At 43.9% G+C, this 14377-nt stretch overlaps 1 protein-coding gene across 1 annotated transcript in view; it reads right to left on the bottom strand.

The window, feature by feature from the left end:
- Positions 1 to 3723: 3723 nt before the first annotated feature.
- The window catches only part of FAM228B (family with sequence similarity 228 member B), a 51367-nt gene continuing 40713 nt past the window's right edge, over positions 3724 to 14377 (bottom strand). Inside the window, 5 exon segments of the mRNA XM_023229984.2 lie at positions 3724 to 4003; positions 5661 to 5717; positions 9184 to 9206; positions 9208 to 9331; positions 11886 to 11993. Of these exon segments, the coding sequence (XP_023085752.1) occupies positions 3967 to 4003; positions 5661 to 5717; positions 9184 to 9206; positions 9208 to 9331; positions 11886 to 11993 (349 nt within the window). The 3' untranslated portion in view covers positions 3724 to 3966.

Genomic DNA, 14377 nt, shown 5'->3' on the forward strand with positions numbered 1-14377 from the left:
AATGTCACCTTTTTTACATGGTGGAAATAACTGTTAAGGATTTGAAAGATTCTCCTTTCAATAGGTAGTGCTTCACTGAGTCTTAACCTAGGCTCTTGCTGCAGGCTCTGAGTCTCTTTCTACATACCACAACTAAGTTAATCTCATAGTATTAAAATCTTTTGTCACTGTTTCTCCTACTAACTTTAAGACAGAGGGCCTATGTTGGCTCATCATTATATCCCCAGAACCGGGCAGAGCACCTGGGAAAAACAGGCACTTAGATACTTACTAAGTGAATGATGAATAAATAAATGAATGAAACATAATCCCGACATCTACACAAAATGAAATTTCAATGTCAACATATTAAAAAAACATTTAAGAGACTGAAGACTTGTCTACCAGGAGAGCATCAAACCTTTTGAAGCTTTGCAGTTGGCCTCTGGTTGCCATTTTGGCATGGCTAGTGTTTTTAGTCATTTATAACTGTAACAGAGAAAAGCATTTCTATCCAGAGTCTCTTTAAATCAAAAAGTCTAGGCCAGTCATGGTGGCTCATGCATGTAATCCCAGCCCTTTGGGAGGCCAAGGTAGGAGGATTGCTTGAGACCAGGTGTTCAAGACCAGCCTGGGCAACACAATGGGACCTTGTCTCTACAGAATGTCTAAAAATTAGCTGGGCATGGTGGTGGGCACCTGTAGTGCCAGCTACTCAGAAAGCTGAGCAGGGAGGATTGCTTGAGTCTGGGAGGTTGAGGCTGAGGTGAGCCGTGCTTGTATCACTGCACTCCAGCTGGGAGACAGAACAAGACCTTGTCTCAGAAAACAAAAGTCCCAATGTTTGTGAGGTGTACGTTAATCTTAACCATAAGAACAAACTTGCACCTAGATTTTTATTTTAAAAGTGTGAAATAGATTTAGGCTGCCTTTTATAAAGAAAACTTAAGAGAATTTCTAAACTTACTTACTTGAACAGAGGAATGGCTATGGAGAAGGCATTAATGACTGATTCATGGAACAGAATTGATTTACCGAAACTTTTCTCCTTCTATATAAAGTCAAGGTGAAGTAACAATATCCCTTTAATGCTGGTGTGATTTCTAGAAGTCTGTTTTGACTGATGAGGTAATATAAAAGGGAAAAAATGCCAAAAACTGTAGAGTATTATAAAATCCTTCAGGGTCTCCCCATAAATTCCAAACCCTTTAGCATGACGTGTAAGATTCCTGTCTGCCTTTTCGGGCTCAGCTTTCTTCAGTGATTCCTGGCCTCCTTGCTCCACATGGTGGATTAGAAATGCCTGCGTGGTCCCATCTCTCTGGCAAATCCCTGATTCCACTCACAGAGGTAGACTTTTGTTTGTTTGTTTGCTTTTGAGATGGAGTCTCTTGCTCTACTGCCCAGGCTGCAGTGCAGTGGCGCAATCTTGGCTCATTGCAACCTCCCCGTCCTGGGTTCAAGCGATTCTCCCACCTCAGCTTTTCTGAGTAGCTGGGATTACAGGTGCCCCCACTACCATGCCCAGCTAATTTTTGTATTTTTAGTAGAGATGGGGTTTCGCCATTTTGGTCAGGCTGGTCTTGAACTTCTAACCTCAGGTGATCCACCCGCCACGGCCTCCCAAAGTGCTGGGATTACAGGCGTGAGCCACTTCACCTGGCTCGATGGAGCACCTTCCTGTTCTTCTCTGTGACTAATTGGTCAAGGAGTGCACACCTGACCCAAGTCTAGGATCAGATTCTCCTGGCTTTCTTCTAGGATTACAGACTTCTAGCCAAAACAGAGGCTTGGAAAGGTGCGAGAGTCATGTTCATGACAACAGCCTAGGAGGGTCTGAGATGACTGCTGCTCAGAGGCCAGTGCAAGGTTCCTGCCCTTCCTGTGGAATTCAATGTTTTCTCAGGGTTCTGTAAGATGCTTTGGCACTCTTCCAATGAATTCTTTTTTTTTTTTTTTTTCTTTTTAATCCCAGCCACTAGACCACCAGGGACCAATGGATTCCATTTGTGCTTATGTTAGCTCTGGTTAGCTTGTTACTTACAACACAAATGATCTCAATACAGAAATAGTACAAGGCTTCAGAGGAAATGTGAGGTATTTGGAATTGGTATTCATGTCAAAGTGCAGGGAAAGGAAAGGTGTCTTCTCTTCACCATGTGGAATGAGCAACTATATTTGTGATACTGTATCTGGGATTTGCTTCAAAGTCATCCAGTTAGAGTTGAGAAGTAGGTATGCATATCCACAAAGCAAGACTGGCCATGAGGTAATCAGTATTGAAGCTGGATGTCAGATACATAAGGATTCATTTTACAATTATCACTATTTTTTCTATACTTCTCTGAAATTGTTCACAGTATAAAGTTTTTAAAATCTAGTTTTCAGCCAGGTGTAGTGGCTCACGCTTGTAATCCCAGCACTTTGGGAGGCTGAGGTCGGTAGATCGCCTAAGCCCAGGAGTTCAAGATCAGCCTGGGCCACATGGTGAAACCTCATCTCTACAAAAAATACAAAAAAGGAGCCAAGCGTGATGGTGTGCACCTGTAGTCCCAGCTACTCGGGAGGCTGAAAGGCGGAGAAGTGCTTGAGCCTGGGAGGTCCAGGCTGCAGTGAGCCATGATCATGCCACTGCACTCCAGCCCGGGCAACAGAGACCCTGTTTCAAAAAGAAAGAAAGAAAGAAAATCTAGTTTCACTTAGAACCATATGTTGTTTGGGGGTGAGACATTGGGAGACTAGATAACTGTCATGGTAGAATAAAGAGGATGAGGAATATGGAATAAGAGAAAAATGGATAATTTAAAGCAAGACAATATGAAACTCAGATGCCAGAATGTGAAAGGCATTAAAATATAGGGCCACCATTTTTAATAAATCTTATTCCATCTGTGACCCTCAAGTTCATAAATTGATCCTGTAGGTTGCTGAATTGCAACTCCAGTTGGATTAACACTGCTGCCAGTCTTTTATGCGAAATCTAGGGCACTGACTAGGAAAGAGGGGGATCTTGGAATTATATGTATGTGGGGAACAGACAGAACTGAAGAAATCAGACTCCCCCAAGTCTTTTAAAAAGGTTACTATGGTGTCCCTTTGCCTAAGGAAAACAGAATTCCACTCTTCTATGCTCTGTGTCCTACTGTGTCTTCCTGTGACAAAGATTCAAATTCAACAAAAGCCAGAAGGCAATGTTTAGAATCAGCAAGCAAGTAATTATACCCTACATGAATTTTTTTTTTTTTTTTTTTTTTTTTGAGATGGAGTCTTGCCCTGTTACCCAAGCTGGAGTGCAGTGGCGCAATCTCGGCTCACTACAGCCTCCACCTCCAGAGTTCAAGCAATTCTCATGCCTCAGCCTCCCAGGTAGCTGGGATTACAGGTGTGTGCCATCACACCTGGCAAATTTTCATATTTTTAGTGGAGACAGGGTTTTGCCATGTTGGTCAGGTTGGTCTCGAACTCCTGACCTCAAGTCAGGTGTTTGGATGGAGGCTGAGGCGGGTGGATCACTTGAGCCCAGGAATTCAAGATCAGCCTGGGCAACATGCCTCAGCCTCCCCAAAGTGCTGGGATTATGGGTGTGAGTCACCTCACTTGGCCAACTCCAAATGAATTTTTAAATTTTCTAATGTTGAAAAAACCTCAGGAGGATATGTGGCTGTGGCTATGAAGGGTGCATGACCAAAGGGACCATACCTTAGTTTAGGCACAAACCAAATAAACAAAGATGGACACTTAGTAAGGGAGCTGTAATTATTTTTATTGGTTCATTCAGCAATATTTCTTAACTTCCGGGGAAAATACATGGTATTGCCATTTCTTAATTATCACAGACACTGGACTCAAAAATTAAAGGAAGTTTGTTGCAGATGCTTTTTTTTAGAGACAGGACAATTCTTGACTGCCTTCCTTGGCCTTCACCCTGATTCCTGCGAGCACATGATTTCCTCTGAAGCAGCCTGATTTTGCGTATCCTTTCACCAATCAAGGATCAGAGTGCGTGCTCCTTGGTTGCTGAAACCTTTTGAAGGTGACAAAACGGAAGAGTTGAGTGTGGTATGGGGATGAGGGGCTTGCAAGAGCAGAAAGCGTTCCCCAGCTAAGCTGGGCTGATCCCCCTGAAGCCTGTCCTGCCAGAGCCCAGTGACTCATCTCTCAGGCAGGGTCTCCACCTAGGCCTCCTGCCTCAGCCTTTCCTCAGGCTGTCTGGAGTCAGAAGCACTGACATTCAGGGATGTGGTCACATAGATGGGCAGATCACTGATGTGTGATGTGATCTGAGGGAACTCCAGTGGTCTCAGCTTTCAGATGTCAACATGTTTGGAGTACTAATTTCCACTTGGATTGTTGTGATTCAGAAAATACTAGGTTCCTTTCTTCCCTTTGCTCTTCAAACCTCTAAAAAATCTCTATTCTATGCTTATCAGCTGATGATCTCACTTCATTGAGAAGATGAGTAAATAGAAGGAAACAATACTCTTTTGCAAAATCCACTGAGCTAGTTTGAACTATGTCCATGTACTCCGCCCTCCCTCTTCATACAATGGATAGAGTGTCTTGTCCACCTGAGTCCAGGGTGCTACCTCCTCACCTGTGGACGGACTCTGCCCTTCTATTCTGCCGCCTGTCTCTCCAGCATCATCAAATCTCCCTCTCTATGGGAGCATTCCCATCAGGAAACATACATGTTATCATACCAATATCGCTGATAAAAACATTCCCTTGCCTTACCTTCTCCAGCCACTTTATAACAAAAGCCCACAAAAGCATTGCTTATTCTGTCTCCACATCCTCACCCCAATTCTCTCCTGAACCCACTCTAATCAGCTTTCATTTCAGCTGCTCCACGTAAACTCTCTGATGAAAATCAGCAGTTACGCCTATATCTCCCAGTCCTCATTTTACCTCCCTCTCAGCAGCATTGCCACGTGGCTGAGCGTGCCCTCTTTTCTGAAACTCTTTCTCTACTGGCCTCTGCAGCAGCACACACTTCTGCTTTGCTTCCTTTCATACCAGCCTCTCACCCCATGCATGTTCCTTCACCAGCTCTGCCTCCTTGCCCCAACCTCTAAATCTTGGCATTCCGCAGGACTAGCCCTTGGTCCTCTTCTCTTTGACACTCACCCCCAGGTGATTGCATGATTTCACGTAGCATCTATATGAGGATGACTCTCAAAAACCTATCTCCACCCCCAGTCTCCCCTGAACTCCAGACCTGTGCCTCCACCTGCCTACTGTATATCTCCTCTTGGGTGTAGGATGGGCATCTACAAAGATACTGAAATGGATCTCATTTTAGTCTCGGTATCTCTTTAGGTGATAGAGGCTATGTTCCTAAGTGAACAATGAAGTAGTGGCAGTTCCATCAGATACTTAGAGCCAGAGACAGTCCTAAGCAAACAGCTGGAAAAGAAATCCGGCAAGAAATTCCGAGCAATAGGAAGATTACTTGGATGTGCCCCATGAGAAAAACCATAGCTTCAAACCCCTGCCAAGCCCAGAGAATGCCTTACACTGAAATAGAGAGTCATAAAATTAATAGGTAAGAACTTTCCTGCCCACCCATTACTTCTCTTTCCTCCCTCCCACTGTGGACTCTGCAGATATCAGAAATCACAGTGGCAAGAAAGATGGGTAAGGAATAGGAGAAGAAGAAGGGAAAGAGAGAAGACATCTACCTCCCTCTTCTTTCTTGTAGCTCCGGCTTCAGCAGCCTCAAATGGGGGGAGGGAGACCTTAAATGAAGATTGAAGCATTGGTCGTTATGTCATACGAGACTGACCGTGTTAGTTACTGAACAGACTGTCTTCATAACCAGAGGCTTTTTACTGTCTGAGAATGCCCAGGGCAGGGGAAGAACCAACCCCAACAGAACAGGTTTAAATGGACAGTGAGGGGAAGAGTTCAGTTGCTCTAAAATCACACCCTACAAATCCTCCTTCGGTATTGTAATGATTGCAATGGAATCCGCCCCAAACACGATTATTCCTCACTTCTGTACTTCTCTCCCTGCAAACCTGCTTTCCCCCAGACCTTCCTAAGGGGTCAGTGACTACGACAATCCACCCAGGCCCCTCTGCACTGATTTCTCGCTTTCACCCACTTCCACGCCGACAAACAAGCTCTGCCAGCTCCTCTCCACCCACACTGGAGCCTGGAGTCCTCGCTCTCACGTGGCCTGGAACCCTCACTGCCTGACGGCCCTGCCTCGGCTCCAGCAACTGCAGTTGTTTATGCAGCAGCCATGTTCTTCTTTGTACAATGCTGACTAGATATTATTCCCCCTACTCCAAACCTCCGCACAGCTTCCCCTCACACTTTGAATTTTATTCTAACTCCCTGGTCCGGCCTGTAACCCCCACCTGCCTGGCTCCTGCCTCTGCTCCAGCCTCACCTCCCGCCCTCTCTCAGCACTCACTGTCTTCAGCCTCCCCACTTTTTCTTGCTGTTTCCTGAACACACCAGCGTCACTCCCATCTCAGGCTTTTGCCTGGGCCCATCCATCTGCGCAACACTCTTCCCCTAGATCTCTCCACGCCTCACTCCCTGGGTTCCTCAGGCTGCTGCACAAACGTCATCTCAGAGGAGAAGCCTCCTCAGACTTCTCCACCTAAAACAGTCCTCTTCATTCATCCCCCACCCTCCCACCCCACCCCTCTACCTGCTTTGTTTTCCTTATTACTAACTCACATGATGTTATGTGTTTATTTGGTTGACTATTGTCTATTTCTCCACCAAAATGTAAGCTCCAGGAAATAGGAGCCGTCTCTGTTTTGTTTCCCACTGTGTCTCCAGCCCCTCAAACACTGCCTGGCTCAGAGTTAGCGCTTGTTAAAATTTTGAGGAAGCAAGCAAGAACATGGGAGGATACCAAAACATGGCAGTAAAAGGAGCTAAACACACAAAAGAAAAGGTTAGTAAATTTTCATGAATGAGTAAAAAAAGTAGCGCCCCTGTCCTTTAGGGATAGGAGTGGGGAAATGGAGAGACAGAAAGGAAGATGGCAAGATTGAAGGATACTCAGAAGACAGGCCATTCACGTGGGGAGGAAGGCCATGACTTCTCAAATACACTCCTAAGAAGCTGACTCTGGGCAGGAGAACTGGAGGGAGAAGCTCCACCTAGACCCAGAAATGGTAGGTTGGGCTAGCTCAGTCAAATGGCCACCATTACCTTAGGATGAGAAATCTGTGCTCTGTAAACACCTATAGATAGATAGATAGACAGATAGATAGATATGTAAATATAGATATGTATAATCTATATATATGTAAATATATATCTATATGTATATCTATATATGTAAATATATCTATATATCTATATATGTAAATATATATCTATATATGTAAATATATATCTATATATATCTATATATGTAAATATATCTATATATATGTAAATATATATCTATATATATCTATATGTAAATATATATCTATATATCTATATATATGTAAATACATCTATATATATGTAAATATATATCTATATATATAAAATATATATCTATATGTATCTATATATATGTAAATATATATCTATATATAGATAGATTTTTTTTTTTTTGAGATGGGAGTTTTGCTCGTGTTGCCTGAGCTGGAGTGCAATGGCATGATCTCAGCTCACCGCAGTCTCCACCTCCCGGGTTCAAACGATCCTCTTACCTCAGCCTCCTGAGTAGCTGGGATTACAGGCACCCTCCACCATGCCCGGCTAACTTTGTATTTTTAGTAGAGACAGGGTTTCTTCATGTTGGTCAGGCTGGTCTCAAACTCCCAACCTCAGGTGATCCGCCCACCTCGGCCTCCCAAAGTGCTGGGATTGCAAGCGTGAGCCACTGCACATGGCCCAACACCTAGTATTTCTATAAACTTTACATTTTAAATGTTGGGGCTTTTTTCTTCATTTATTGCACATTCTGGGAGAGGAAGGAGTCATGCACCAGGGTATAAAATTGTGCTCTTCCATGGTCATTCACACAGAATCAAGAATCCAGGTTCTAAATGTCTTTAAGTTCAAAATCGAGATCAGGGTCAGAAGAGGTTGACAGCTGCTGCTGGGGCTGGGGGCTGCAGGGACAACGGCAGACAACAGGCATGGAGCTGACCGTGGAGGGCCCCCATCTGGGACCTGAAGATCCTTCTTGGAGATCACACAGGGGACTAATAGCAGAGCCTCGGAGCAAACAGGGGCTGGCACTAGGAGTTGGAGGGACGATCACATCTGCACAGAGGACCTGAAAAGGCATTGTCCTTTTATCTGTATCCCAGAATCCTGTGTAGGGCCTCTCTGTAAGGACAGGGCCAGGGTTGCTCCCTGGCCTTGAGTTGGCCTCATGAGGAGTCCAGTATGAGCCCTGCAAGCTTGTCAACTGGAGATATAGGCGCCAGCTCTTCTTTATGACCCCCTGCTTGAGACACTAGGCAATTCCTCTCAATAATTCATGATTCTTCTTCTCAGCTCTTCAAATGCAAGAAATTCCCATTCTTTCAGGAAACTCTGGATCTCCTGGTTACTCCAGGTTTTAATTAACTGGTCTGGTTCCTCAGTTTCATTTTCCTCCTTTACTTCCAAGCATTTCTAGTAATTTCAGTCTGAAGTCTCACTTTCTCCCTTATTCATGAGTTTTCTCCTGGGATCCTTTTCACCAGTCACAGGGCCTACTCCAGGGTCCACAGAGAATAAGCCCTCGCTCGACCCTAATGCAATCCAGGAGTCACGAGGTGCCGAGTGAGAAAGCACGGGTGCTCCTCTCTGTTGCCAGCAATCTCTCAATATGGGGGCTTTCACTTCCCAAATTTTACTACTCTAATTTAGTATTAGTCCTTTTGAAAATTTTCTACCTATCTTGACTGCCTTAAGAATAACAAAATGTGGGCCCTGGCTTGGCTATGCTAAGTGGTAGACAGTAGAGACAGGGTAGAGATGGCAGAACGAGAGAGGGGCTAGGGAAATCCTGGACAGTGTGGCCCACCCACCGGGGGCACCCTCATCGTGTGGCTCCACCAGGGAGCCAGGTGGCTCTCTCCATTCCCTCTGAATAAAGGACACCTGCCCCTCAGCTGCTTCTAACCTATTCCCCACTGCCTCCTCTCTTCCTGGAAGCCTGCCGTACAAAGAAAGTTCCCAGGTGCTCAGATTTTGGTATCAGCGGTTGCCGCCTTATGTATGATGAAATGGGACAGCCCCAGCTCTTACCCATTCTGGTCTTCCTCTCGTTCTGCCTCCTTCCTGGCTGAGGCTCAAGGAAGAAAAATACCCTTCAGAGGTGGCCTCTTTGGCACTTGGATTCTTTCCGTCTCGATAACACAGCGGTTCTCTTTCTAGAAAGGATGACCCTTTGTTTCTGCATGAAGGAACCAGAAAGGAAGGGATTCTCTTAACTCTCAACTCAACTGTAGCACTTAATATTTTTATTTAAATTTGAAGGTGATGAGTTCTATGTGAATGTATGTATTTTTGTGAAAATAAATGTATTTACATGTTTTTTGTGTGAAAATAAATCCAAATAAATAGTATTGCCTTGCTCTAGTCACCGTTTCATCTGCAGTCTCTGTGCTGCTTCATCAGACAGCTTTGGGTCCTCTGGAGTGAAGGATCCCTCACAGAGCTGTCCAGTTTGCCCTCCCTGAGAAGGTCTAACTCTGCCAAAGACAAATGTGCCTTCTCCACCCCTGCTGCCAGAATTGGGATGCTTCCCTTTTCATGGAAGAGAATCCAGTCTTCCTCCGCCTTCTAGAGTAAGCCTAGACTTAAGCCTCTAATCTAAAATATAGGACCCCACTACTCCAGCAACACAATATCCTCCTTCACATGTGGGTCTCGCTCTGCTAGAAGATGTATTTGAGAACAAAATCTCTCCTTTTATATCATTTATCAAAATTAAATGGAATGAAGATGCCGATTATCCTAAAATCTTACCCAACCAGGTCTATTTGAGACTCTGGCAATTAGGGATTGCAGAGGAACTTACTCCTTTGGACCCTAATATGCAAGAGTGATTCTCAATTCTATCTTTTCAATCAATCATTGTATCTTTTAAGGCCTTCAGCTACCAAGCAAATAGGGCTTAGTTTGGACACTTCCTTTTTCCCCTCAATTGTGGCTCCTATTCAAAAGACAACCCAGCAAATGGTTACACCACACCTCAAGAACAGTAAGCCCATGTTGGCCAGCGCCCTCCCCAGCTGTCATCTGTTTCTACTTTACATCACTAAGGTCCTTGGGAGACAATCAGTCGTTCTCTCTGCTGGTCATACCAGCATCTCCAAAAGCCCTCCAGCTTGTGCCACACTGTATTTATTCAACAAATTCTGAGCCTGTTCAGGAAAAGAAACTACTGCAGCTTACTTTGGGCACTTTTTAGGAACAGAGAATTGTAAGCTTATCTCCTAGAAAGTCACATAAGCTCACTTTTCTTCTACCTTGCCAGGTTTTTTTTTTACTATTGTTATCAACAATTTTAATAAGGTATAATTTATATGACATTAAATTCACCCATTTTAAGTGTACAAGTCAATGGTTTTTAGTATATTTACAGAGTTGTGCAACCACCACTACAATCTTATTTTGGAACATTTTCACCAACCCCAAGGCTCCATGCTCATTAACTCACTCTCCACTCCTATCCCCAGACCTAAGCAACTACTATCTGCCTTCTGTCTTTATAGATTTGCCTTTTCTGAACATTTTGTATTTAAAAACATACTATATGTAGCCTTTTGTTATTGGCTTCCTTCACTGAGTACAATGGTTTTGAAGTTTGTCTATGTTGCAGCATGTATCACCGTTCCATTGTATGGATATACCACATCTTGTTTATCCATTCATCAGCTGATAGACATTTGGGTTGTTTCCACTTTTTTGGCTGTTGTGAATAATGCTGCTATGAACACCCACATCCTAGCCTCTATGTGGATATATGTTTTCATTACTCCTGAGTAGAAACCTCGGAGCAGAATTGCTGGTTCACATAATAATTTAATGTTTAACATCTTGAGAAACTGCCAAGCTGCCTTCCAAAGTTGCTGCACCATTTTACATTCCCTCCAGCAATATCTGAGGGACTGCATGACTTTTAACCAGATAGTTACAAGTTACGTAATTATGTAGAGAAATCTCTTAATTCTATAACTAGTTAGCTGAGATGATTCCTCACATTATATACATAGTATTTGATAGTATGTACCACCTCTCTGATTATAACATCTTTCACTCTGGGTAAGATATTGTAACAGCTACTACCCACCCAAACCAGTCCCAAACTCCATTTATACTACTCCAATTCAATTTTAAATCTCCTAACCTTGTAGCTTTAGTACAAGTTGTTAACAATTTTTTTCCATTTCTGTGTTTGTTATTTCTGTATTAGCGACTTGTTTTTGTTGTTGTTGTTCATTTTTTGTTTGTTTGTTTTTGAGACAGTCTTGCTCTGTCGCCCAAGCTGGAGTACAGTGGCACAATCTTGGCTCACTGCAACTTCTGCCTCCCGGGTTCAAACAATTCTCCTGCCTCAGCCTCCCAAGTAGCTGGGATTATAGGTGCCCACCACCATGCCTGGCTAATTTTTGTATTTTTGGGAGAGACAGGGTTTCACCATGTTGGCCAGGCTGGTCTCAAACTCCTAACCTCAGGTGATCCACCCGCCTTGGCCTTCCAAATTGCTGGGATTACAGGCACGAGCCACCGCACCCAGCCTACTTGTTCTTTAAGACCAGAAAAGCCTGGGAAGTGTTGCCACCTCACCAGACACAGTGGTGGGAGATGCCCAGTGTCCTCCCACAATGGAGCCTGGTGTGTGCCTCAGCACTGTCTCAGCAACATGACAGGATGGCAGGGGATGACAGCACAGTCTAGCATCTTAGCAAAAGAAAAGCAACACTATGGAAGAACAGACTTACTTGTAAATAACTGTTTTTTCTTCTTCCTGGGATTCCAAAAGATAAGGAGCTCTTGCCAAGGGTTTCAAATCAAAACTACAGTCGTTAAAATTCACTTTCACTTTTAACCTTTAACAAGATAACAAGTGTGAGAAGGTTTTTTTCTTCTTTTTCAATATTGTTTTTTGAGACACGGTCCAGCCTCAACCTCCTGGGCTCAAGGGATCCCTCCCACTTCAGCCACTCTCCAAAGCAGCTGGAACTACAGGCATGCACCACCACGTCAAGGGATTTTTTATTTTTTGTAGAAATGGGGTCTCAATATGTTGCCCAGGCTTGTCTCAAACTCCTGGCCTCACGCGATCCTCCTGCCTCGGCCTCCCAAAGTGCTGAGATTATAGGCATGAGCCTCCACGCCTGGCGGTATGAGAATGTTTTGAAAACAATACTAGCTTACATTTATGTCGTAAGTATTATTATACACTGACTACTAAACATAGAGACAAAAACATCATTACTCCAAACTAGTATACATTCTTGGATGAAATTAGTTGTTTTAGAGTTTCTGAAACCATGATGGAGATTGATTTACTATTCACTGAGAACCAAGGATCAGTTAAGCAAAGTTTAAAGTACTCCCTATCCACTAAGAGTTTAAACTCTGTAGTAAAAATAAGCCACAGAAATTGTGTCATTTATAAGCATTATGTAAAATGTTTTTCCCTAGAGAGAATCCAAACATTCCACTTTCCAGTCCTTTGCCATGGGGTGGCAGACAGGTACCTGAGAGTCCTTCAATCTTGCACCCATGGAAGGGTTGATTGGAACGGTGATATTGGCCCTGAACAGAACACACATTTTGCTGGCACAGAGCAGACATAGAATGTAGTATAGCAATGTGTGAAATGCTTCAAGAAGAAAAGGAAGCAATCACCAAGATAAGAAAGCAATAAGAGGCCGGGCGCGGTGGCTCAAGCCTGTAATCCCAGCACTTTGGGAGGCCGAGATGGGTGGATCACGAGGTCAGGAGATCGAGACCATCCTGGCTAACACGGTGAAACCCCGTCTCTACTAAAAATACAAAAAACTAGCCGGGCGAGGTGGTGGGCGCCTGTAGTCCCAGCTACTCGGGAGGCTGAGGCAGGAGAATGGCACGAACCCGGGAGGCGGAGCTTGCAGTGAGCTGAGATCCGGCCACTGCACTCCAGCCTGGGCGACAGAGCGAGACTCCGTCTCAGGAAAAAAAAAAAAGAAAGAAAGCAGTAAGAGCCTATCGGGAATGAACAAGCATATTGGGGGAAAAAAGGAAATTTAAGAAATTAAAATCTTAATATCCAACACAGTGAAGAAAGAATTAGCAAGCTGGAAAATATATACAAAGAAATTGCCTAGGAAAATGGAAAATATAAAGGACATATTAAAAGATACTAAGATAATAAGAAGGCCTAATATATATCTAATCTAAGCCCAGAAGCAAAATGCAAAGAATTAAGTAAAAGCAATATTTAAAATAATTGCTGTATATTTTCCTGAACTGATGATAAACATGAATACGGAGATCCAGGAAGCACAACATATACCAGTAGGTTAAATAAAAAGAAATCCAGCTGGGTGCAGTGGCTCACGCTTGCAATCCCAGCACTTTGGGAGGCTGAGATGGATAAACCCCTTGAATCCAGGAGTTCGAGACCAGCCTGGTCAACATGGTGAAACCTCATCTCTACTAAAATCACAAAATTAGCCGGGTGTGGTGGTGCATGCCTGTAGTCCCCTGGGGAGCTACAGGACGGGGGATCGCTTGAGCCCAGGAGGTCAAGGCTGCAGAGAGCCGAGATTGCACCCAAACTGCACTCCAGTCTGGGTGACAAAATGAGACCCTGTCTCAAAAGAGAAAAAAGAAAAGAAACCCATACCCAGACACCAGCAGTGAGAATGCAGGACACCTAAAGACAAAGAGAAGATCTTAACAGCAGCCACAGAAAAAGGACAAAAATATCAGAATGACAGCAGACTTCTCAAAAACAATAGAAGCCAAAACACAATAGAACTATGTCTTTAAAACATTAAGCGAAATAAATGTCAACCTAGAATCGTGTGCTTGGCAAATTATCTTCAAAGGTAAACAAACATTGAATTGTAAAGGCCAAACTTTAGAACAAAGGAAAATGATCCCAGAAATTTGGTATAAAATGGAAAGAGGGGCTGGGCACGGTGGCTCACGCCTGTAACCCCAGCACTTTGGGAGGCCGAGGCGGGTGGATCATGTGAGGTCAGGAGTTCAAGACCAGCCTGACCAACATGGAGAAACCCCATCTCTACTAAAAATACAAAATTAGCCAGGCATGGTGGCGCATGCCTGTAATCCCAGCTACTCGGGAGGCTGAGGCAGAAGAATCGCTTGAACCTGGGAGGCGGAGGTTGCGGTGAGCCGAGATTGCACCATTGCACTCCAGCTTGGGCAAAAAGAGCGAAACTCTGTCTCAAAAAAAAAAAAAAAAAAAAAAAAAAAAAAA

This window comes from Piliocolobus tephrosceles, chromosome 15 (assembly GCF_002776525.5).
Source record: "Piliocolobus tephrosceles isolate RC106 chromosome 15, ASM277652v3, whole genome shotgun sequence".
Classification (NCBI taxonomy): domain Eukaryota; kingdom Metazoa; phylum Chordata; class Mammalia; order Primates; family Cercopithecidae; genus Piliocolobus; species Piliocolobus tephrosceles.